This window comes from Acinonyx jubatus, chromosome A2, assembly GCF_027475565.1.
Source record: "Acinonyx jubatus isolate Ajub_Pintada_27869175 chromosome A2, VMU_Ajub_asm_v1.0, whole genome shotgun sequence".
In the NCBI taxonomy this organism is placed as follows: Eukaryota; Metazoa; Chordata; class Mammalia; order Carnivora; family Felidae; genus Acinonyx; species Acinonyx jubatus.
In genome coordinates, this window is record NC_069383.1 from 43,618,144 (window position 1) to 43,645,239 (window position 27,096).

Here is a 27,096-nt window from a genome sequence, read left to right on the forward strand (position 1 = left end):
TCACAAAATACTAAGGCAAGGAGAGAATCATGAAAGCAGCAAGGGAAAAAAAGTCCTTCACCTACAAGGGAAGACAGACCAGGTTTGCAGCAGACCTATCCACAGAAACCTGGCAGGCCAGGAAGGAGTGGCAGGATATATTCAATGTGCTGAATCAGAAAAATATGCAGCCAAGAATTCTTTACCCAGCAAGGCTGTCATTCAAAACAGAAGGAGAGATAAAAAGTTTCCCAGACACACAAAAATTAAAGGAGTTTGTGACCACTAAAACAGCCCTGTAAGAAATTTTAAGGGGGACTTGCTGAGGGGAGAAAAGATGAAAATATATACATAAAAAAATTGGGGGGTTTCCTATTGTCTATTATATCTAAATAAAGATGTTAAAAATTGGCCAATTTGAAGTTGATATAGCTTACTTATAAAATATAACACAGCACATCTTGAAAGAGAAAATGCATTGTTTTAAATATTGAGCCCTTTATTGACTACACTGTGGAACATAGTATCTTGAAATGAAACATTAGTGGGTTTTGTTTTGTTGACATTTTCATTTATTCAACTGAAAAAAAAAGTCAGGAAATTCATCTGATGACCAGTAGTAAACTACCAGTAAATTAGAGCAAATACAGAGACCAGTCTTTGTTTGGACTGATATACAATCAACTGGTCAGAAAAGGCTTTCTTTTTGTAGAATCATGACGTATTAACAGTCACCAAATAGCACTGGGCTAGGAATTCTCTAGAAATAATTAATGATTTTCATTTTACACATGGAATAGTCACAAAACATAGATGGCTTACATCAACTCATCATATTGGCCCATCCTAAATTGCTCTAAGATTCAGAGAAATGGCTATTCTTTCATATGTTGTGCAAAACTTTCCCTAGATATCTGCTCATGCTCAATAAAACAGACATGTCACCCAAACATTCTTTAATCTCACTGTGACATATAAACAGACACATCCATCATACACACATGTATAATTAGGTGACTCAAGGAATATGCAAAGATGGCAAGAAACCATTCAATTCTTTGGTTATGCTCTACTGACAAATATATATTTCTTGGCAACTAGCCAATCGGTTTTGGAAATAATATTGGACCATGACCCAATAAAGTCTAACAACCTATCCCTTGCTTTACATGCACCATTAGGTCCTGTCACCAATCACCAGTCATCTCCCTAGGGCATACACTCCTTTCTTTGGAAGCATGAAATGCCCCTAGATAACTCTGCCCTTCTCCAGAGAAACACATTTTCCACTCAACTGCAAGTCTTGATTCAAAGCTAAAATTAATGCAGGCAGGCAATTTAGGTCTCTTAGAAAACTTCTTAGAAATGACAAATGTATGTGATGTTAAAGCCATCCAATATGTCTGCATGCTGCCTTATTAAATTACAAACACCTGACTTATTTATACAATGTATCCAATGGCTTACAGATTAGGATCCTAGAAATAATACATGTCTTATAGCAAAAAATATACATATAATAATCCACCTATAGTTTATATAAATGATGAAATGTTTCTGAATATATCTATATATCTATATATGTACACATATATACTCTGTGTGTATTTGAAGAATCAGCACACAAATACCGCAGTCCTTCATTGGCTCTTCCACTTCACTGTCAAAGACACCAGATTTCAAAGTCTTAGGAGCAGAACAAAGGTCACCGCTGAGGACAAAGAACTGGCTTGATGCACCTTCCCTTGTGAAGGACCAGGTTGGCGGGACAGTGGCACCCTGCGATGCACGGCTTATTGCATGGACCGATCTCATTCCAGTTGTCACAGGTCTTGGCACATCCTGGGCCACAGGTATCATACACAGCTCCATGCTTACACTGGGTGGCTGAGAAAAGGAGACACGGGTGAGATGTGGAGAAAGAGCCACGTAGATTCAACCTCGGCCCAATGCCATTCTGCAGGCTCATGTCACCCACTGCACTGGCTCGTCCAAATAGCAAACATCCAACGTTCCTCAAATACTCTGGGAATCACCTGCCCTTGAAAAAACAACATCAAAGATCCACCTGCTGGGCTAGTGATCTTCAAAGTAAAATAAAATGGAAAGCTTTTTATTCCCAGGGAAGACAAACTACCCATTAGCGATGCTACCGGGAAGTCTATGAGGTTATTTGGTTATTGAGAACAGTATGAAAAATCAACTCCAAATTGTGCTTAGAGCTATCAAGTTGTGATAAATAGGAATATTTTGTGCAGCCCCATCAATATTCAAATACACAGAATTACACATACAGGGAAAAAAAAAACCCTACCAAGCTTACTGGAAATACATGACATATTTTAATCATAGTGATCAATTTGAGGCAAATTAAAGCAAGAGTGGGGTAAAACCAAATAGGGAAAAATGAGACGAGTGACTGGAGAGAGGGAAGTAGGTGGCTGTCTGGCCACAGAGAATACAAAAATGACAAGCTAGCCAAATCATAACCAATTTGCCATCTTTGTTTGCTTAGAGCTAGAATGATTTTGACAATATTCTAAGAGTTCCTGAAAACTCATGAATAGATTTGTCAGGAAAACAAACATTCTGGAAGTTGTATGACATACAAATTTTCCCATCTCAGTTATTTCCAGTGACAAAGAGGCCACCCTTTATTCTCATGAGTAGGAATGTTGACACGTGTAGGGATTTAGAAGAGGGACTTTCCAAGAATACCAATAACAATCTAACCTTCATTTGAAGTCGCTCCAAACAAATTTAATAGCAATGGAAGAGTATCAGTTTAAACACCTCTATTATAGCTTATGCAGTTTGCAAAATAATACCTTGCAAAGATTGGAAAGAATGTAATTGTAAAACTGAAAAATAGGACTGGTTTTCAAGCAAGTGGGCCTTATATTGAATCTTTCAAATTATATAGAGTTATCACAGAACATTCACGTTTGACCACATCTAACTTACAATAAGGCTCCTCAAATACCCATTACACTAGTTAAACACAAATGAGAAAAGGGGTGCTGTGTAAAGAGTAGTCAATTATCACTCACAAGTTCTTCCATATTATTAAAAAACTGAACCGTATGAAACACAGAATTTTGAAAGGCGTCTGAGTGAAACCTATTTTATAATACTTGGCTCTATAATTATCATTTTTCTGTATAGATTCTAATTTCCATATTAAGCTTTGGCATTTCTATCCTTGTCCTAGTTGCCTAAGCTGTTAAATAAACTAAACTAACTGTTACCAACCACCTGTTTTGAACAAAGCCACTGTATACGATGCTTTCTTGGTAGAGATACACATGATATACCAATAGAGGGATGGGTTACGGGAAGCTATTGCCAGCCAATTGTATCAAAACATCAAATGTGGTCTTATTGGTTCTATGCCTGACTTACTCTCCCCTTTTTGGGGTGTTTTCTCAAAGGTAACTTCCTATCCAAAACAGTAGCCTCACATTCTCGATTCCTTTTCCATATTTTTCTTCTTTATACATATCACTACCATTTCTATCATTTGTAACATGTTTATTCTGTCTTCCCTCACTAGAATATACACTCCTTCAGGGCAGAGTTTTCATCGAGTCTCCCACTGCATCGCTAGCTCCTAAAGGGCGTTAGGTATGGAAGCCAGCAATACATACTTGCTGAAAAAAAAAACAAATGAGTTATGAAACAGATCTAACTACACCAGAGAGCGGATTGGACACTTTCCATTTGCCCCTCTAGACCTACTCTCTTTATTTCTTGAACCTGCTCTATGTCTGTGCTCTGTGTTGATCTCTAGGGATGATTTCAACTGGCTCACTTTTGAATGGTGAACACTAGTTGGCAATTGGAGGAAAGGAGAAGAGTGAGGTCCAGTTGCTTATTTCCTTAGCCCTCTCCTTCTGGCGTCCCTGTGGGCCACTGCACCCCTCAAACAAATGTCACTGTTCCTAATGAGTAGTTTTTATACTCTACAGAGCTCTCTCTGTCCCCGCTTTCTGACAGTCAACGCCTCCCTTGCTTCCTTAGGCCCAGGAATGATAACAGCCTCTCTGTTATGACAAAGGGTATGATATAATAAAAAATAAATATTTAGTCTTTGTCCCCGGTTCCTGGCACATGGCTCCTAAAGTCCATGGACTCTCTAGAGTATTAAGGGTCTATTGTATGCTAATGACATGACTGGTGGCTAGGGGACCCTAGATAGCTTCAGGATGTGACTGGTCACCAGAAAGACCAAGGCATGATTAGAGGGTTGGAACTTTCAGGCCCACCACCCAATCTCCAGGAAGGGGAGAAGGGGAGGATGTTGAGTTAATCACCAGTGGCCAACGATTTCATCAATCGTGCCTGCATAATGAAACCCTTATAAAAACTCCTAAATGACTAACAACAAGGTTCAGGAAACTTCAGAGCTGAAGAACATATCAGAGTACTGGGAGGGTGCTGGGACCGAAACTCCTATGTCAGGACCCTTCTGTCCCTTGTTGTATGCACTTTTTCGTCTATTCAATGGTATCCTTTATAATAAACCAGTAATAGTAAACACAGTGTTTTCCAGAGGTTAGTGAAGTAGTCTAGAAAATTGTTAAGTCTGAAAGGGAAGGGGGATACTAAGAACACCTCCCTCCCCCTGCTTTGCAGCCAAGGCACACAGAAGTGAGGTTAACCTGAGGACCCACTACTTGCAACTGGCATCTGAAGCGAGGGCAGTCTTGTGACACTGAGCCCTTAAGCCTGTGCAGCCTTGTGCTAATTCTGTGTAGTGTCAGAATTGAATTGAATTGCAGGGCATCCAGTTGGTCTCTGAAACTTTGGAGAATTGGTTGATATGAGAAAAAAGCTCCACACATCTGGTATCAAAATATTGTGAGGAAGAACAGCTCATTTCCAGGGCCCTGGGCTTTTCTTTGTTATTTTCCTACATCCTGCTTAATCCTTTATAAGACATCCATCTATTAAACTTACTTCCATTAGTAAGTTTGAGCACGCCATTTGTTTTCTGCCTGGATCCCAAATGATACAGTAGATAAGCAAAAACTTAGTATTACTCATTAATGCTACATTCCCTAACATCACCTCTACAGTGTAACTGTATTAAGTTGCTTCGGCTTTTCACACTTTAATCATATTTCTTAGGCTACCAGGAACTGCCTGTAGCAAAGTTAGTCCTGAGACCTAAGCTCTGCCTTGATCTAGAGCCATCACCTAGCTTGGTGAATGTTACTACATCCACCCCAACTTCCCCTGTTCTAGACACTCCCCAACCTTTTCTCCCACCTCTCTTATCTGGGTGAGCTGTCCCTTGACTGTATTCACAGAGCACCCGCTGCCCACCTCCATTTCTGCATTTGCAACATGAAATTATAATCCTCTCTCCAGCTTAATCTAGGCTACGAGAGGGAAAGGCTATTTTGTTTCTCTATTTTCGGCAGTAGTGTGGTGTTTAACGTGTAGTAGGTACTTAGAGAACCTGCATTGATATATGGATGAGTGAGTGGGTAGATCAACATAACTATTCCTTTAAATCTTGCTTGCTTTTTGGATAATCTTTTGGCTTTTGATAGATCCCTTCAAAGTTGGGTTTTTTTTGTTTTGTTTTTTGTTTTTTGCTTTTCAGTGGCTAACAGAATACCCTACACATTGTATATGCCTAATAATTTGGAAACATCCTAGCTGAATACCATATCCACACACAACAACTATATCCATGTGTTGTTATGTTTCCGTGGACCAATGGTGTTCAAAACTGAAAATCAGTTTCATCAGGGAACTTCCAGATACCTGACAACCCCTTAAAAAACCTAGCCCAGGTTATTTTAATATGCAGTCAGAATTGAGAACTAATCCTATAAACAACCCTCACATTCATACTTCAGTCACAGTAGAGACTCGTGTCTTTTTAGCAAATGAGAAGGCAACTATTTCCAAAGGGGAGGTAAGTGCACAATGGAAGCTCCTACTGTTTCCCATCATCTTGCACCTAAAACCCTACTGGAGCCCATCCTCAGCCTCAGAGTGACCACCCTTTCTCATCGATGATTTTAGGTCATCTGCACAAGCACCCTTAACTCATCTCCCTACTGCCCCTGCTCCACATCTGCACCCATCCTTGATTGGCCATTCCTGTTTTCTGACCCATCTCCTCCAGGAACTTGCTCTATTCTTTGTCCTTCTCATTGAACATTAATCTCTGTTGGCTCCGCTTCCAAATATTACCAACATTTTCAGATCAACACTAATCTTTGACAAAAAAAGATTTCTTATCAGACTTACTTTCTTCTTCCTTTTACCTCCAAACTTCATAAAAGACTTCACAGTCATTATATCCAATTCCTCTGCAATTAATCAACATGGGTGATCTGTCTTTCTTTCTCACCTACCACTTTACTGAAGCAGTTCCCACCAACATTTTCAGTCATGACTATATCCACCAGCATCCCCATTCTCCTATAACCTCTCCACAAAATATTTGGCCTTATTGTCTACTTTATCTTTGGACATTGAATTCTCCAGGCTCTTCTGCTAACACTTGGAGAACACCTCTCTCTTGGGCTTCCTTGCCTACTCCCCTGGCATTACAAGTTCCAATGACCTCCAAGACTCTTCCCCTTACCTTGTCTCATCTTCTCTCTATCAGTTACTACAGTTTCATCTCTAATTTCTAGTTCTGATTCTCTTCCCAATCTATCTTATCATTTTCCAAGTCTTAATTCAAATGGCACCTCCTCCAAGTAGCTTCCTGGATCTCCCCCAGAATGTCCTTCCTCCCTCTGCACCCCACAGCACTTTTCACATTACAGTTATTTATTTGTTTTGATCCCCCATCTCCAGTGCAGCTGTAGTTCTTAATCAGAGAAGCTTATAAGAGTCCCCTGAGGATCTTTTAAAAGATATTTCTCAGCCCCATTCCCTGAAGATTTTTGCTCTCATTCTGCATTGGGGCCCAAGTAGCTGTAGATTTTTAAATTCCAGGAGTCACTAGGACAATCATCCCCGGTGGAAGAGGGTAACCTGCCAAGGCCCAGGCTCCTGTGGGCAGAGTCCCTTCTACCATGACCCAAAGTTCTGGCACAGGGCCAAGCACACAGGAGCAGCTTATTAAATGTTAGTGCCTGTTGGAGGATGACTTAATCTTAATGATGCTCCATCCATCATCTCATTTCCCAGTGTGGATTACATTTGGCTGGCCTTGAGTTCATTTTCCACTCAGCTGCTTCCAGAAAGCCTCTTTGAACTCACTTCACCCTCCAGATACTTTGTTTCCCTTGAAACCGTGCAGAGATCACTTGCAGTACGAAAACTTGATAGAATTTCCTCTTTCCTACCTATGTTCTTTCCTTTCCCCACATTCTCTCATAGACACAAGCTCTCCCATGTCTCATCCTCTCTCTGACCTCTCAATTCTTCCTTCTGGCTCTACCACTTAACTTCCTGATGCTCTGCTGTGACATTTCACCTTTGGCCAACTGAACACTGATTATTTCTCTCACGATCTACGGGGAGAAAGTAGAACATAGAAAATGCAGAACCACTAGGGGGTCTTTTCTCATTGAACGAACACCATTGCCATTTCCATTTCAATTAATAAACATCTCCTGCATATCTGCCACGTGGCTGGCATTCTCTTAGGCCAAGGAATCAAATGTGAATCAGGTATCATCTCTGACCTCCCATTACAGGAGCCTGGGTTTACCACCAAACAGGTAAAGGTGGCCCATAAACAGATTTTTTTTTAATTTTTTTAAATGTTTATTTATTTTTGAGACAGAGGAAGACAGAGTATGAATGGGGGAGGGTCAGAGAGAGGGAGACACAGAATCTGAAGCAGGCTCCAGACTCTGAGCTGTCAGCACAGAGCCCGACGCAGGGCTCGAACTCACGGACTGTGAGATCATGACCTGAGTTGAACTCGGATGTCCAACCAACTGAGCCACCCAGGCACCCCTAAACAGATTCTTAATAAAATGCAAGATGCACTATATCAGATCATGAGAGCAAAGTACCATGGAGGAGTAAGAGAGAGACATCAACTTGAGGTTGAGGGGATGTCAGCATCTAGGAAGACCTCAGAGAACAGAGCCCACTTAGGTCTTCAAAGGTGAGTAGCAGCTGTCAGACAGGCTGTGGTGGGAAGAGCTCCCCAGGCAGAGAGAGGGCAAGTGTGGGATGCGGGCAACAATAAACTGCCCGGCTCCATCAGGGGAAGGGGGTCTCAATTTGGTAGGTGGGAGCACGGAATTTGAGGAGGGAGAGATGGGGAGACAAAGGCAGACAAGTAGGCAGGGGCTGTGAATCTAGGCAAGGGGGAGTCTTGGAAGGGTTTTAGCTAAGGGATGCCATGATTAGATTTGCCTTCAAATTGATCATCAACTGTTACATGATTCTAGAAAGTGAATACTGACTCCGACCCTGTTTGACTCTTCTGTGAATTCAATGTTTTTTTTTCCATATATATAAAAGACAAAAGATATATTATTTTCAACCGATTAAGCATCTGGCTCTGGATTTCAGCTCAGGTCATGCTCTCACGGTTGGTGGGTTTGAGCCCCATGTCAGGAGTACTAAGAGTGTGGTCTGCTTGGGATTCTCTCTCTCCTTCTCTTTCTGCCCCCTCCCTCTCTTTCCAAAAACAAATAAATAAACTTAAACAAATAAAAAGATAAAAATAAAACCTAACTGTGACCAATTTGAACATATGCATTTAAAGAAGGATTCAACTGCTTAAATAATTTAAAACAGAAAAACCAGCCAACTACCAAAGTGATTAGGGTTGGTATGCATTTGTTCTCTAGGGGACACACAAGCAGACACTGTGTAATGTGTCCAAGCAGCATTATGTGTTACTTCACGTGGTAACTCAGAAAAGTGCTGGGTGTTAGCTTTATCAATAAATTCAATAAGCACGGCTCTGTGCCCTCTGGAACCCCGATGCCTCCATATCCCCTACTGAGTGTTGAAGATCCCCGTACCGACTTTATCTCCTAATCCTTTACAGGAGGCACCCAGTTGGCCAAGGAGAAGCTCACTGTGTATAATTAAAGCCGTTGCTACAGCAAAGGGCTAGAAGCACCTGGAATTTATAGAGACAAACAGAGGAAAACCTGCTCATAGAACCCAGCAGGCTATCTGATGTGCTATAGAAAGACACACGCCACTTTGAGTATCCCAGATGCTTTTCCACTTATAAAATGCATTACTGAAAGTGCACTGACAATTAGTGTGGGCTACAGGGAGGTGTCAGGAAATCTACCGAGAATGGCCAAGTAAGATGCGAGGGCAAGAGCATAACAAAGTTACGGTCAGAGACTACCAACTGACAACTATCAGTGATAAGGCACAAATGAATAGAAATCGGAAAGACCTACATAACAAATATTTGAATAAATTAGTTGATGCTTATGTAAATACGCATATAAATATATACTCATATTTGACTATATTTTTCCACAGTGCTCTTGCTGGTCTGTTTTCATAATGATTAACTACAGAGGCTGTGAGGCAAATTTACCTGGGTTTCATTCCCAACCTACTCATTTTCTAGCTCTGTGGCTTGCAGCAAATCATTTAAATATTCCAAGCCTCAATGTCCTTATCCGTAAAGTGTGGGTAATAGAATGCTACCATATAGATTATAATGCAGAATTAACAACATAAAATGTCATAAAAGTGCTAGTGTAGTCCTTGGGGCAAAGGAAGTGCTTAGAAAATGGTGACTGTTAATATAAACGGTCATTATTAAACTTTTATTCTAGACCTTTATGATGGTCCTTTGCATAGTATATTATATTCAGTAATTCACATGCTAAGCTTGAGCTCCGTCAGTCCTTTTTGCCACACGCAGTGGGCATACACTTTGTGCTAGTAGTCATGATAGTGCTAAAATCCAGGCTACGTTTGGAAATGTCACTTGCTCATTCAGAGTTTCTTGCCTGGCTGGCTTCTTATTTGTCCGACATCCAAGCTTTTTACTCTGCAAAATTTCTCTTCTCTGTATTAAGTGCCCTTACGTGCTGTCATAAGTCGAAAAGATCTGGGAGCTAAAAATAAGTAAAGGGTACTCTTATAGTCTTCAATATTCCAGATCAATTGGAAATGAATCCACTGAAAGATGCTGCATGTCTCCGTAAATTTATTTTTCATGTGCTAACTGTCAACCTGTGCAAGTGCATTGTGTGTGTGTGTGTGTGTGTGTGTGTGTGTGTAAAGGTTCCCCTGCAACTGCACAGAGTTATACTTCACTCAGATGCCTCCATTAATTTTAAGTGGTACATGAAATCTTTCGAGAGCCATATTCCTCGTCCATTAGAAAAGTAATTTTAGCTCCTGAGATTTGGTCCCTGAAATCAAGGGGAATGCATAGTCCTCAAATGGTGCACTCAGACGGTGCTAAGTATAGCTGTGGGCTGGGAAGACAGGACTCCTATATTCTGTATCTAATATAAGCCTTACCACAGCACCACCACAGCTAATGAAGTTTGTAAGTTTCTGCAGAGCCCTAAATTACAGCAGGATGGATGGATGGGACGTGGCTCCGTATAGCTTAGTCTTTTTCTGATAGATTCAAGGGAAGGAGGACTCAAAGGAGAGAAAGGGAGCTAGGAATATTCAAGGTGTACTAAAAGGACCTGGTCCCACAAAAACATCACTTTTACTATGCTACCCCACACTGATGCATTAGGTGAGAGGTAAGCTATTCCGTCTTACTTTTTAGGAGCCTCAACCACACCATGTTATTGAGATAGGGAACCTGAAGGACTCCATAAAAATCTACTTTTTGCTCCCTTTCCTTCTTCTATTCTTGCTAGGACCTGCACCCCTGCCCTACACATGCCTTACTTTATGTCCTCCTTGTAAGGGATGAGGAGTTAATGATTTCTTTGGAATCTTTCAACACAATAGATAATACCTAAGGAATGATAGGGTGAAGCCATCATGTTCATATTCCAGATCACTGGCACTAGACATCTTGAGGACGCCAAGGTCCCCTGGCTTCAGGGGATACATGACTTATGATGGACATCAGGACACTGTCCTTGTTCTGACCAGTTCCCATATGCCCAAGAGGACATGTGCAGCAGACCACAATCATCAGTAAAAACTCCAGACCCCTAGCAAAGATGAGATTCATCTTCTACTTCCTTTCTGAGTCTTCCGGATGCTCTGTCTGTATCTGCTGTCTCTGTATCTTCAATAAACTCTGCTCTCACTTTCTGCTGGCTTGAGTTTGCTTTCCATCCTGTGCGAAGCCAAGGACCTTCTTGCCTGGCCCTGCGGGACCTCCTCTGCATCCTCGGACCCAGTTCACCAGTATCACCGTGAGTTATTTTTATCAAATCAATACTCCTTTCAGAAGGGCAACATTGATAGACATTCTTGCCATAGAAAGTGAACTCAGATACAAAGACTGGACTTGGGTTTGCAGAGAAGAGAGCAAATTCCAAAACGGAAGTTAGCAGTAGGTAAAAGGGCTTAGTGCTTTTCATGGACACAGACAAGTGATTTTGTCAAGGGGCAGCTTGGAGAAGTTTTAGTAACCCCCAAATACCTGTCATCCTACTCCCTCAAAGCCACCCAAGTAGGCATAAAAATTAACTCAGTGGTTTCAACTCTGGCTACAAGTCAGAATCACCTGAGAACTTTTAAAAGCTATATAAGGCCAATTAAAACGGGATATCTGGGCATAGGTTTCTTGTTTATCTTGTAAACTCCCTGGTGACTCCAATGCCCAGCCAGACTGAGACTCACTGGTCTAAGTAAACAAGATGGCCACTCAATGAAAACACAGCCTCAAGGCAATCCTTCTTGACCTCTCTTCCAACCAGGTGACCTCCACCAATATAGACATTCTAGAGTTAGCAGTGCCATGAACTGCCTTTTTTCTAATATCAGAGCTAAGGTTATTAGGATTAGTGTAGAATTAGTGCAACCCCCCTGTGTCTTCATTCCAGGCAAATCTGGCCCTTTTCGGAAAAATGTCTGCCAACCCTTGAAGTAAGTGACAAATACTCAGCCATCTCCTCTCCAGATCTAATTAGCAGCAGTAGCTTCTATGAGGTAGACACTCTTTCAGATGTTTCACATACATATCACATATCACTGATGCGTATCACTCTGCGTCACAGATATTATTGTAAAATTCCAAAATACATCGGGAATCTCTCTTCTTCTCTCCTCATACACTGCCTCCATCTTAATCCAAGTCACCATTGTTTGTTCACCACCACACTCCTGCCTGGTCACCTGCTTTCAGTTTGCCCCGGCCAATCTATTCTCTACACAGTAGCCTGGACACAGGGTGATGTTTAGAAAGCAGAATGAGGCTTGCTCAAAGTCCATCAGTGGCTTCCACTACTCTTGGAATAAAGGCTACCACCCTCCCAAGACCTGCAAAGCCCTGCACGATCCAGCTCCTGCTTCTACTCCACCCCTATTTTATGCTTCTTTCCCCTGCCCACCATGCTTGAGCCACACTGACTCCCTTCCAGTTCCAGGGCATGCTATTTTATTCCTGCTTTATGGTCATAAAATATGTTTCTTCTGCATAGAATTCTTGCCCTAACTCCCTTCAATCCTTCAAGGCTCCTATCATCACCACAGAGAAGCCCTCCCTTGTCACCATCTAAATAGCCACCCATTCCCTCTCCATTTGTCTTTTGTGCTCTGCCTTATTTGTTTCCTACATCACACTCAACATACTTAGCCAGTATTTTCTTGTAGAGTTACTATTTTCACCTGGTTCTCCTTTTGGACTGCCAGCACCTCAATGACAAGGGCTTTGTCTCTTAAGCTACCAGAGTACTCACTGTGTTCAGCACAATGCCCAGCACGTAGACACTTTGTAAGAAATATTTCTTGAATGAACAAAGAAGTCCACTTTACAGATATCCAATAAGCTAATTAACTTGCCTGAGATCAAAGGACTATAACAAGTATTATAAAAATCTATCTCTCAGAGGCAAAAGAATATTCTGCTAGGGTTTAACAATCTCTCCCTTTCTCTCTCTCTCTCTCTCTCTCTCTCTCTCACACACACACACACACACACACACACACACACACACACTTATCCTGAAGACCTTAAATGACTGTAATCATCATGAATATTCTTTGCGCCACATACAACCTTAGCCACAGCTGTGATTGTCCGTGTGCTAAGTACATCCAGCTGATAGTTTGAGGTTGAGAGGATTTTGCAACAGTGGAAATCCTTACATTGTTCAAATGTGCTTGTCACAAAGCATTTCTCTTAAGTGCTTTCTATCCTGCCTAGTGGGAAGCCCTTGTGTTTTATCAAGTTGCAATCCAGTTGGACTATTGATGGAATTTCCCTTTGGCCAAGGGGGAATGTGGCCATTCGTATCAGCGAGTCTCTTTCATTGCTATTTTGGGGATTGTAGTGAACTTCTGATGGATGGGTCCACCAGGAATTTCTCACCTGCACAGTTCTGCTGAGGCTCCCAGTGGACACTGATGCCTTCTCTCTGGCAGGCCCGGGTATATGCCAGAAATGACTCGCAGTAACAGTTTTTATGGACTGGACATTCACACATGTCTGTCACACAGGACCTAAGGAACCCAACAGAAAGAAGTGAACATGTAAAAATATCAAATTATCAAACACCCTAAACGTGACTTGCAGGAAAGGGTAGGTAAGTGGGATGTCAAACATTGATTGGCCATGAAAGTTTGCTAATTTAGGTTGGAAATCTAAAAATGGCATAAAAGTTCTCCATGAAACCTTATTGGGTACCTCTGAAGAAGGTGATATTAGGTTCCCTTTCTTCTAGAGGATTGTCCAGTAGAACTTTCTGCAAAGACGGAAATGTGCTATAATCTCCACTGTCCAAAGTAGTCTCCATGACCCATATCTGGCTGTTGAGCACTTGGGATGTATCTAGTGTGTGTGAGGAACCAAATTTTTTATTTGATTTAATCTTAATTGACTGGGATGCAAATAATCAATATGTCTAGCGGTTGCCATGTTGGAAAGGCAGCTCTTAGACTACAGTCACCATCCAAAGTGCTGCCATTTTATGAATAGCTCTAATACAAGAATAATAGTTTCTACTACAATATAACCAAAATAGCGCCCAGTATGATAAAAGTATAAGATCCCAGGGCTTTCTGAAGACATACAATTAAGATTCGCTTTGGTGATATCTTAGAATCTTAGTCTCTTGAGAAACACTGATGCTCATTTTTTAGAATGTGGGGTGACAAATTCCAAATAAAGCAAAACTTCCAGGCCTCGAGTTAGACCGAAAGATAAAGAAGGTTGAGCCAAGGTCTTCATAGCTTAAGTTTAATTTTTTTTAATGTTTACTTATTTTTGAGAGAGACAGAGATAAAGCATGAGTGGGGGAGGGGCAGAGAGAGAGGGAGACACAGAATTAGAAGCAGGTTCCAGGCTCTGAGCTGTCAGCACAGAGCCCGACGTGGGGCTCGAACTCACAGACCATGAGGTCATGACCTGAGTTGAAGTCAGATGCCCAACTGACTGAGCCACCCAAGTGCCCCTAGCTTAAGTTCAAATGTGGAAATGATGGGCCAGGACATGAAGAGAACTGAAATAGGCTTCAACATAAACCAACAAATTTTCAAGCATGTCGACCGCAAAGACACAGTGATGACCTTACATTGGTGTGCAGTATTATCGTTTACAAAATGCTTCCACATGCTGTCTGTCACTGAGTGCTACACAGGACAAAGCACAGTCCCTATTTTGTAAATAAACAGGTCATTTTACAAATGAATACATGGGCCCAAAGTCACGTTAAAAAGAGGCAAAAGGGTGTACTAAATCACATCCCCTGAGACTACTGCTCTTCCTGTTATTCCACAGGACCACCTTCATCTTCACCTTCCAGCAAGTTTACTCCCTAACAATTCTGACTTAACAGTAATGCAAGAAGCCCTCAAGATTAAGAACGTGAAGCTGCCCTTATTTTTTTCATAACCCTTGCCAGCAAAACCTCTTCCTTGCAGAACCAAATTCAAGGCTGAAAGCAAAAACAATTAATGATAATACTCAAGATTACAAACAGCACGGATGATCTTGAAAAGTGACCAGAATATGATAATCCACTGTGAATATGCCAGCATTTTCTCTTGGCATGGGACGTGTGTACACATCTGATTACAGAGAGCGGCCAGCTAGCTGTGTGTAAGGGCTGGAGCGCTGCCTGCTCCCAACAAGAATTAAATGGCAGAAACCATATTAAAGAATCAATAGACTCACCGTCTCCCTGCAAAGGTATTACAGCCCAACTCTTGAGGACACATCCTTGGAAATATGAACTAACAGGCGCAAAAGAGGAACAGAACTGAAACCTAAGGAGCCTTCTCCATGTCATCAAGTGAGAGATTATTTGGTGACTGATGACTTAAGACAGAAAATTATTTGATGACTGATACAGGACAGGAAAACAGATCTCTCTCTTCTCCGGAATAATCAAGACTGCGTATCTTCGTACCTCCTCCCACGTGCATTACAGAAATCCCATGGAATCCTGCTCACTAGAAAACCCTCTCTGGTACCCGACACAGCGCTGTGCCTTTAAATTTGTGCAGAGCCTCCAGGCTTCTGACAAAGGCAAACGAAAGCCTGTTCTTAAAATGACGAAGGCCTCTAAATGTCTGACTATGAACCCTCCTGAACGCCACGATTGCGATTGCCTTTGTTGTTTTGATTTTTATTTCAGACCAACCCACACCCGTCACATTCCGGCGCAGACTTCACATTACGGCCACATTCGGGCTGCCGGTGCTGACCTCTCAGCCCACCTCTGCTTCACTCCCAGGACTTCTGTCATCCACCCTCTTCCCTGGCCCATAGGGTGCGGGTCCCTTTCTCTGGCATGGCTCCCACTGATGTGACGGGGATAGAGCGGGCGCCGAGGTGGCCTGGTGGAATGACAGTCCTTGTGTGGGAAGGAGGTGGTCTCCACACGAGGAAACGTGTCCCCCGATTTGAAAAAGCATCTAACGTGACTCTGTAAAATTGTATGGACAGTAAACAAAATTTAATTTGGGTGAGGGAAGTGAATGTTTTCCTTCTTTTTTATTTCTACCGGTTGTCTTAGGAAGCTATTTATACAATTTAAAATAAATTGCGGGCAGCTACATCCAATTCATCGAGACTGTTGGGAGAAAATGAGGTAGGCACGCATTTAATGTTGAAGCACACATTTACTAATCACTGCATATAAGTATTCCACCTCCACAATATGCCACTCACTACGCAGATGCAGTGAACAATGTATCTGCCCTTTAAAACTAAGGACGACTCGAGCTTATTCTATTACTTGGCACTCATGAGGAACAACATTTGAGGAAAAAGCATGTGTCAAAGCCACCCATCGCTTGAAATATTTCACATATATTTAAAGGCTTGAGAGATGTGTTTTGTCACGGAAGTTAAAACTACAAGATGTCTTTTTTTCACTTGTCAAGCTGATGAGTTTTATACACAAAATTGTACCCAGGGTTTGTGAAAGAATGGAGAAATAGATGGTCCCTACTCGGTGGGCAGAGTATGTAATTGTTAGCTCTCACATTGGGCATTTTGCCGTCATCAGCTCTTATGCGGACTGTCTCATCTAGTCCACATGGCAATGGGACGTGAGGCAGGTCTTATTACTGGCCCACTTAACATCTGGGGAGACTGCAGCTTGGAGGTGTTGGCTTGCTCAAGGTCACACGGCTGATGACAGATCTGGATCTGCAAAACCAGGACTGTACTTCAGGGCCTTCTCATCTCAACACCCATAGTAATAACGACGACTGCATTAGAAGATCTTTCTAGGGGACAATTGGGCAATACTTATAAACAGCCCTAAGAAAGTTCCTCCCTTTGGCAGGGAAATTCCATACCCAAGAAAATAGTAATGCATGTGGACAAAGATTCTATAGATGGGGGTTTTCATCATAATGCTATTTGAAATGAAAAGGAAGGCAGGAAGATGGCCTGTAATAAATTGCCTATATATTGCCTAAATTGCCTATAATAGAGGCCTAGTTAAATACATTTAGGTGACTTCTATATCCTGCAGACATTGCAATGATGTTCTGGAAATACATTTTAAGATATGAGGAAACACGGAGGAAATATTGACTGAGAAAGAGCAAAACTGTATTTCAGTATTGCGTGAAAACAAGTAAGAAAACAAAAGTAACTGAAAACAGATATGGCCAAATGTTCACAGCGGTCTCTAAGTGGTAGAATTGTGGCTGTTTTTATTTTCTTCATATCCGAATTTTCTATAATAAACACATATCACTTTTCTAAAATGATAAATCAACAAAAAGAGTAACATGAGACATATTAATATTTCAATCAGAATTTACGGACTAGAGTGAGAAAATAAAGAATAAGGAATGGGAAGAAATTAAAATATCCATTTGTAGGTCTTAGTTGCTGAATATTTCTCCAGCTAACACTTTCCAGTCTGTATTGGTCTGTGCCTCCGACTCAGGTGTTGATTCTATTCACCGTGTGTTATTCTCAGACTCCCACCTCATTGGTCTACTGATGCTATGGACTTGACATCCAGATGGATGGAATGGATAATGGGATAATTAGGTATGCTTCTGCTGGAAGGAATTTATTAAGAAGAAGGAACTTATTAAGAGAAGCAAGCATCCTCAAATGCACTTCAAATTTCAGGGTTGGGCAAAGCAATTGTTATTCAAGTGTTCAATTTGCGTTTATCACACTTAATAGTTCAGTATGAGAAAAAATCTAATTTATGACACAGTGGAATTGAATTTTTATATGTTAATGGAAGATTGTTGCTCTTCCCCTAGTCCGTGTGCACCAATACTGCGCATTTATATTCATGTTATAGGATGTGTAGGAGAATTTTATCACTCTTAGTAGTTAGTAAGATTTATGGCTTTGGTTTCCCTGCTTTCATGGCATTATTCTGTCCCAGTTATGCTCTGTTCGATGTTGAGCTCCTGGTCAGGAAACACAGCTGCCCAGCGCTCCAGGGGGAAAACACAGGTTGCATTACAATAGAGCTTTTCCAGGAAAGCTCTACAGGTAATACAGAATAAAGGCCTGCCTATGCAAGCCCTTTAAAGCAGGCTTTCTGTCACAGGAGCTTATGAATGTATCTAGAAATGATGTTCTGATTTATCCACCCTGCTCCTGGCACCTTTCCTGACAGCAGAGAGGTACAGGCAGGATTCTTGTTCCTTGGGGCACACGTAGCTGTGCAATGCAGCGACATGGAGACCTGTCTCCGATGCCAAGGGGCACGGCAGGGTGCTCCCGAGCTGATGCCGTGCCAGGCAGCACTTTGTCACACACCAGCTGCCCCCTTCTCTAATTATTTCATGTACGGTTGTCATGTCTCAATAAGACTCTTCAAAGGCCTCTCCTCACTGCATCCAGCACAATACTGTCAGAACCCACCTGGGGTCAGTTCCCTCCCTGAGACCCAGCTTATCATAATTTACCTGCAGGGAAGCTTGCATCATCTTCTCCCCTCCATTCGGTCACAACCACTGCCTCGTGCAAAGCTCTAGAAAGAAGCCACTAGCCACACGGAGCTGTTTAAGTGGAAATTTACATTAACTACGAGGAAATAAAATTTTCAATTCACTTCCTTAGTCACATTTCAAGTGTTCAATGGCCATGTGTGGCTAGTGGCCACCATGCTGGACGGTGCTGATCTACACAAGTTCCGTCATGGCAGAAGGTTCTAATGGATGGTGCAGCTCCATCTGTGTTGGGAAACCATTCCTGCTCTCCTCAGAGAGGTTTGCAGATGTAGTGATATCAAGATCACGCTCACTCCTACTCTTACTGGGCACCTACAGAGAAAGTTCAAATTCAAGGTCCCTGGCGATCTAGATCATCCCTTTTTCCTCCCCACCCATTCTTTTACCTGGGCATAGGCAATGTCTCATTAACCCTCAGGCTTCCTTCCACCTAGCCATTCCTGCCTTGAATGTGCTTCCTTCTCTTCCCCACTGGAAGAATCTGATGTCTATCCTTTAACATTCAGTTCAGCTGCTCCATGGCGCTTCCTGACTGGCCCAAGAAAAGTTAGCCCCTTCCTATTGGGTCCTATCCCCTCTACATCTTTATCCTAGCACATACCCTCTGAATCCCAATTACCATTTCCTCTGTGCGGGGGAACTGTATCTCGTTCATCCAGCCAAACAGTGCTTTGAACAGGCAGCTCAGTAAATATGCGGTAAATCACCCAAAGAGTGAATAACAGTCTGATAACTTTTGCCCAGCTTCCACAGGGCCACAGTTGGACACTGATATTTGAAGAGCGTGAATTCCACCCTTGCCCCAATCCTCGGCCAGTGCCTATCCCAGCCCTCCACCTGGGGCTGCTCACTATAGCAACCTCTGAACTAAGCTGCTTCCACAGGAACCTTGCATTTTCATTTTCAACTTCTTACACTCCTCTGCTGTATCCCAGGGGATTTTCTTTCTAATTTAATGAATGGCAGAATAAAGAATTTGATCAGAGAAGTCTGCCTTCATGACACACTTTCAGAAAAGCATATATTCAATATCACAAGAACAACCTATAGCTCTTCGTGTTATTAAAAAGGCAAGCCTCCAATGCTGCTAAAATCAAAACATCAAACATCTCTCTGCCTCCTAGCAACAGCAGACCGAGTAGTTTTCCCTCTGCTTTTTCTGGCATGAAGGCCACCCCTGTCAGAGAGAGGTAAGCGTGCATGTGTTGGCTACCCAGAGTTTTGAAAGACAGATAGATTAACCATTGGGAACTCTCCACGCTGCTTCTGGGAGAACAGAAGGGCAAGCCAAGAGTTGCCACAGCCAGCACCACGTGGGAGCCAGAGGCAGAGCTTTGGCTCTCTCCTCTGCCACCGGGAAGGGTCTTTGGCTGTACTACGTTGTTCTATTTGGAAATCAGCCTTCCTGAGAACAACAGTAGAACATGGCTACATCTGGACAATCACTAGAAAACCACACTGGGGTCATATGGCTTTCCTTGCTCCATGTATCAGGAAGTTCACAGAATCAAGCGAAAGCATCTCAGGTTGGTTAGTGCCTGGGCATCCCTGGGAAAAGGGGAAGGGAGAGAATTCAGGAAGTAGTCCTGGCTGGGCAGACAGAAGTGTGTTTAACTACCAAGAGACTATCAATAGAGACTATTAATAAATTCACTTATACTTTAATCCTTGAAATTCTGCCCCAACCTCCCTAACCTGAATTGCATGAAAGTTACTAGAGGAGGTAGCCATAAGAAGGCATAGCCATGCCACATTAGACCTAAGGAAATAACTTCATCCCTGGCTTTCTAGTGCCTACATCTGCTCTTCTCAATACTACATGGGCACCCTCAGCAATTCACATAAAAACAGCATTTTGACATAAAAAAATAGGGCCAAATGATTCAACAATGGGACACATGAGGTTGCTTTATTGAGGTGTTAATAAGCGTGGGGCAAACCCGCAGAGCCAGCTGGTAGGGAGTCTGTACTGCTCCTTCCAGATCCTCCCTGAGCCAGCCATAGTTTGACATCATGGTGGCTTAAATATTGGTGAGAATATCTGATATCAAATATTGGCTTAGCTATTGGCTCTATGGTTGCCTAGGTTTCCAGGATAGCACAGCAAGGCCAGGTATTTCTGGATGAGCTTATTTATTTTACAAACTCAATCTAAGGAGACGGGGAAGGAGAATCTGGGAGTCTACCTGTTTCTCTGGTTGTGGATACTGAACTCATGTGCAATCCAGCCTCATTAGATCTCCCACACAGACCCACATACATTATACCTTTATTCCACTCCTAAGTGTGAAGAATGAACTCATTGAGCCCTGTTTGTTCAGACGGAGGCACAGACATGAACAGAGGGATGCACCTTCAAACTCCAAATGACATAAAGAGTATTCTGGGCAGGAAGTCAGTGCAATGGGATACTGAAGACTAATTCCACGGGGGTGGGTAAGGGTGTCTAGAAGTCTTTGCAGAGTAGGAGAGACATGGGAACTGGGTCGTGAAGGAAGTGTAGAATTTTGCTCCATTACAGAATGAGGAAAAGGGAATTTCAGGAAAAAGGGGGAGCCTGATTAAAAGCAGAGTTTCCAAATCACCAGATCTCAGATTTGATGCTCATGTGGTCCAACCTCGAATACTAAAAAATGAGACAAGACAAAAAGCCCATGACAGTCACACAACCTGTTTCTGAAGACCACGTTTCCTCACAAGGCAGCACATCAGGTCTGTTGTTAAAACATTTCTTTCAGGGCGCCTGGGTGGCTCAGTCGGTTGAGCGTCTGACTTTGGCTTGGGTCACGATCTCGCGGTCCGTGGGTTCGAGCCCCGCGTCAGGCTCTGGACTGATGGCTCAGAGCCTGGAGCCTGTTTCTGATTCTGTGTCTCTCTCTCTGCCCCTCCCCCATTCATGCTCTGTCTCTCTCTGTCTCAAAAATAAAACAAACAAACAAAAAAACAAAAACCATTTCTTTCTTCTAGGGATCCAAATCCTCATAATTTCCAACCTTACTCATAGGTGTGACACTCATAGGTGCCACACAGAATCAGTCAGCGTGCTTGTGCCCGTGATGACTTTTCAGTTATCTTACCGAGCTCCCCCATCGACCTTGGGCGTTTGCTCTTTCTGCCTTGAAAAGAATAAAAATCCGACTACCAAAGTAACAGGGAAAAACCTACTGAACTGCTTTCATAATTATTCACAATGAACCCCTTTTCTTGATTGCCTGCACTCTGTTCTTGTCACGTATACATTGCCTACTTATATGTATGTAGTTCCAGTTTAAAACCTAGGGACTCTACATTTTTTACCTAATTTACACGCTCTAGATACTGAAAAATATTGATTGCTTTAACTCTCCAAGGTTATATTCCCCAGGAGGCAAAAGGTGCTACCCTGCCTGGCAGATACTAGGGTGGCATAGGAGTTCCAGAAATGGTCCTCGGCCTTGGACACCTTTCTAAAGCTAGAGATTGTTTTGTGGCTAACACAGCAGGCACAGAGACCCCCTTTAAAGATAGCAATGCTTATGATTTTCCATAGATGCCGATTTTAACGGGAATCCCTTACACTTGCTCTGAGCAGAGAGCAAACAATCATCATGCATGTTCTGGAGCCTGAAATATTTCCTCCTTTGATAAAGCCATCTATAACACCATCTGTGGAGAATATATTCCCCATGGCTCATAGTTAAGTTTTCTTGTACCTTATGGCTGGGGAAGGTGTGTGCACCATCCTGCTATTTGCTGGACAGACTAACATGGTTAGAAAACACTCCTCTTGGGAAAAAATGAGATATTTTTGCTACAGTATGAAACACTGGCTCCACAGAGGGAAAAGATGACCATGATTAGCAAACATTTGCTAGATTGTCACTCTCCCAGGGATAACTCATTACTTCAGTTTGGGCAAAAACGTCTAACAATCCAGCCAGGGAGAGAGGAAGCCTGGTCACTACCCCCCTCTAGTGGCTGAGAGTTAGAGTGCCAAGTAACCTTAATTCTTATTCCAACGTTTGCTTCTTACTCTACTTTTTTTAAGGGGGAGGCTGACTGATAAAGCAGAACATAAAAATGGCTGCTTGTCAGAAAACTGATTACTCTTCTCTTAAACATGTTCAACTCATCACTGTCACGTTCACTGTAAAACAACTGTGAGGCTGGCTGGTGGACTAAATCCCCACATAATCTAAAAGTCTCCTGGTTTTCTGCCACAGAGGCTAGAAGAGCTGAGGCACTCCCTGCCAGAGGGCAGGTGAGGTGGAGCATTGGTGGGAAAAATCTCAGTTTTTGTACTTTTTGCAAAATCTCACTTTACCCATGCACTGGATCTAGCTTCACATACTCTGTTTTTGCAAAGAATCTCAAATACAAAAGAGCACCCGACCCTGCACCTAAGCAGGAGGTACCACATCTGAGATGGTAACACAATCAGAGGCCAAAAGCGCAGCGTGTTGACAATGTTCAGCCATGTTCCTGCTTCTTAATTAGTAAAATGGTGGAATCACTGTAGTACTGGCATTCTAGGACTCTATCTAAATATGAACTTGCCCAGCCCTCAGCCAGCCTTAACACTAGGTGATATTCACACTTGGAAGATCTTCCAGAGAGAGAGATCGCTCTTTACCGAGAAAAATCTCTGGGCGCCTGGGTGGCTCGGTCTGTTGAGCGTCCAACTTTGGTTAGGGTCATGAGCCCACATTGGGCTCCCTGCTGTCAGCGCAGAGCCTGCTTCAGATCCTCTGTCTCCCCCTCTCTTTACTCCTCCCCAACTCATGCTCTCTCACTGTCTCTCAAAAATAAAGAACATTAAAAACAAAAGAGAAAATAAAGTCTCAATATCTCTTCTGTGTGGCAAGCCCAACTCATTCTATTTCCACCCTCGACATAGACACACATCACCTTTGAAATCGTTCCATTCAGCTTGACAAACACTGTCTGCCGTGTGCAAAAACACAGGCCGGGCTCGGTGGAAATGCAGAAGGAAAGAAGACCCTGCCTTCAGCTTGGAACTTTCACAGAGTCATGGGGAGGGCAGGGCGAGACTGGGCAAGGCCACACAGGCCGCAGGACTAAGGAGGCTCAGTCTGGGGCTCCTGTAGGTGCGGGACGGCACTCTAGGGGGAGCTCCTCCTTCAGCCGTGCTCCCAGGGCACCCTGCTCATCTCTGGACCCTGGGGGAGAGGAAAGTGCTCCCACAGGACAGGCCATCAGGGAGTCCGCAGAGGGAGGCAGCAAGGGGCAGCAAAAAGCGCTCCGGAGTTCCCACACCTGTGGGAAACCCCGCCTGGGTTACTTGGGGCACAGCCTTCCCCCTTTCTAGGCCGTTTTCCCCCGCATCACCGCTCAGAGTGTTCTCAAGAAAAGTCAAGTGAGAAAACAGACTGTCCGGTTGTGACAGAGGAGAGAGAAATTCATCCGCACAGCCGCATGCGGGCTAGCGATGGGCGCCAGGCAGAAACCAGGGTCTCCTATCTTTGCCCAGCCGAAGCGCAAAGGGAGAAGGGTGCGTAAGGGGAGCTTTGTTTTTTTCTCTCATTCCAGGGTGGCATCCCCCTCAGCGCCATCCTCGGGGACTCCCAGCCCCAGTAGTCCTCTGTGAAATCTTGCCATTGGTGGCCCAGCGTGCCGGGACAGGTCTGCGGGTCTAGACCACGGCTGCCTGCTGAGGGGTATGAGTGGGAGCGCGCCGTCACAAGTTGGCAGTGAGGAAAATCCAAGGAAGTGAAGGCGCCCAGCATCTGGAGGCCACGCCCCAGCCATATGCAGCAGCCACCACCAGCCCAGATGCTTCAAAGGGGCCGATCCTTCCAGAGGCCTTGTTCACATTAGGCAGTGGAGGCTTGCCAAGTCCACAAACCCTCCACCATGTGCGTTAATAAAAGGGCAGAGTGGTGGCCACGCCCCCCAGAGGATGCATCGCTGCGGTGAACTTTTTCAGATGCTGGGTGCCTTTCATCAAGCATCTTCCCGCTTTGGGCTCCATAGCAAACCAGTATTCACATCCACTCACTGCGCTGGGACGGGGGTTTTTTATGCTCCATACTCTGTGCAGCTTGGCTGTATAGGGAAAACTCAGTCCATAAGACCTAAGAGGAGAATTATTCTTGAGGGGCCCACCGCACCCTCATCAACGGGGGATGGCGCATGGCCATTCTCAAATCATGGAAAAGAGATTCAGAAACCAGACATTCCCCAAACCCAAACCATAAACACCATGGGCCAACCACCTTCTTGCAGCTTCCCACCCTCTGCTAGAATGATAGCATCCTCATATAAACCCCAGGGAGATGGAAAGTGAGGCCTGTTTCCAAGAAGCAACTGAGAATATTGCTTTGAAAGCCCCGGAATATTCATAGCCCTGAAAGTGAAGAAGTGGGGTAAGGCAACATTTCCTCAGTGCCTGCTGTATGCCAGGTGTGTTGCTTATATAAGCACATATAATTTCGACTGCAAAATTTTTAACGGAAGAGGGAACTTAAACCCAGAGAGATCACAGAGTTTTTTTAATCGCCACACTGGTAGTAAGTGACAAAGCTAGGTCCATGTTCTTTTTCCTACAACACACTGCCTAATACAACACATGCTGTTTCCCCCACCCCTTCTCCTGGTTAGAACCTACTTCTCCTTCAATATGTAGGCCAATAGCTTTCTCAGGGAAGGCTTCTGAGATCCCCAAACTAGTGGGGTTGCTATTAAACATTCTCATGGTGTTCTTGAGTGACCCAGGTCACAGCCTGCAACTATGTTCTTGTCTGATTTATCCCTCACTCCATCCACATCTCTATCCTCCCTCCAGGGAGGGCAGGTTTTATTTGCCATCTTTCACCAGCCCTGGTCAAGAGTTAAGGCTCAAAACCTGTTTTTCTGAGTGAATCACTTATAGATGTTTATACAGGCAAGGCAAGATAAAGTGAATTCTAAGATGACAATGAGAATGAGATGGTTAAATGGCCTGAAAAAGTTTCAAGGAGGAGTGAGCATCCCATGGATTTAAGTACAACCAACGGCCAAGGGGAAGAAGATCTGGAAACAGGCCACTGGATTAGGCAACTAAGAGGTCAGTGATGTTCTTAGAAGGAATAGTTTCATGGGGCAGAGACAAAAGTATTAAAGGAGGAAAATATATGAGACATTGAGTGAAGACCATTCTTTTAGTAGGTTGGCAGTAAAGAGGAGGACATAAATGGGATGATAGAATGAAGGGAAGCCAGGAGCAGCTCTTATGCATTTGTGTGTGTGTGTGTGTGTGTGTGTGTGTGTGTGTGTGTGTTAGGATCAAAGAGACTTGAACATTTTGCACCGAGGAAAAAGAAGTCCAAGAGAAGATGTTGAAGTTAAAGAGACGGAGGGATTACGTAACTGATAAAGTAATGTCACGAAGAAAATAGGTAAAGATGGGGTCAAGAATGTAGGAGAAACGTTGTCCTTCTCTTCATTTACAGTTGCTAGTAAATCCCTGAAAAAATTTCTGGAAAAAGTCACACACACACAGACACACACACACACACACACACACACACACACACAAGTCCTTTGGCTTATACAAATCAGAGTAGGGAAAGGGGTAAAAAAAAATCAAGGCTACCTTCTAAATCAGCAGTTGAATAAAGATCAATAACCCAGTGCAAATACCTAGCAGAGAAGGGGGTAGAATTGAACGAAATTTTCAAATGGTGTTTCCAGGTGAGGAAGGACTACAGATGAGGGGCAAGATTCCCACCTCTGGAGAATAAGAGTTCCACTCTATCTCATCCATGATGTTGGAGACCCATGGCAAATGAACTAAAATAAAACTAAGCCAGAGTTTTAACCAGCCAGAAATTGAGTGCTGGAGAAATTGGTCCTTAGCTCCTGTGGAGAAAAACACAATACAGCAGGTTTCTTAAACCTTAATTTAATTCTATAAAATTAGTGGTGGAACACTTTCCCCCAAGTCAGAGGACCTGACACTTAGACACCACTTTTTTTGTGGGGCTGGGGTGAGGCTTTTTTAGATGCTTTTCTTCCTAAATATTTTAATTTCTCATCTGAATAGTAAGTCTTAACAGCAGCCACTATGGCAATCTATCTTGGTAAAGGACAGTGAGTGCTCAGAAGTCCTACCAATAGGCTGGATGACTCATAAACAGTCAGAGAGCCATAGAATCGAGAGTCTTAAAAGACCTTAGTGAACATCTACTTCCTGCAGGAATTCCTTTTATAACATCCCTGACAGATGGTCATATATCTGCATCATGTCGGTGATAATAGCTCAGTAGCTTTTTAGGAGTATCATTCCTGCGATAAACAATGAAGCCTTCTATCTCTCAGGAAGTTTTCTTATATATTAAAGGAAAACGTGTTCTGTAGCTTCCACCCATTTGTTCAGATTCTACCTTCTGTTACATTGTTCTATTCTATTCCAGCCTCCATATGATATCCTCCTCAAACACATTACCAAAAGTAAAAATGTTCCCCTTGAAAGTTAACTTTTGGGGAACTTCCAGAAATATGCCTGTTAGGCCATTTTTTTTACTTCCTGTGCTTTTATTTTCTTTACACCTAGCAGCTAAAGGGCATTTGAGTTAAGTATAAACCTCCTTTCCCTTTTATTTATTCTTTCAACAAATCTCTGCTGAGCAGGACATT

The 27,096-nt window shown here is 43.1% G+C and overlaps 1 protein-coding gene across 4 annotated transcripts in view; it reads right to left on the reverse strand.

Annotated features, from left to right (window-relative positions):
• Positions 1-232: 232 nt before the first annotated feature.
• BMPER (BMP binding endothelial regulator) overlaps positions 233-27,096 on the reverse strand; it is a 250,671-nt gene continuing 223,807 nt past the window's right edge. For 3 of the 4 annotated variants that reach the window (XM_053218245.1, XM_015065034.3, XM_027075243.2), the window contains exons 14-15: positions 13,409-13,539; positions 237-1,866 (exon numbers count right to left, since the gene is read on the reverse strand). In XM_053218245.1, coding sequence (XP_053074220.1) covers positions 1,685-1,866; positions 13,409-13,539 — 313 coding nt within the window. In that variant the 3' untranslated portion in view covers positions 237-1,684. Of the gene's footprint in view, positions 1,867-13,408; positions 13,540-27,096 lie in introns of all 4 variants that reach the window. The other variant, XM_027075245.2, reaches the window with a different exon arrangement.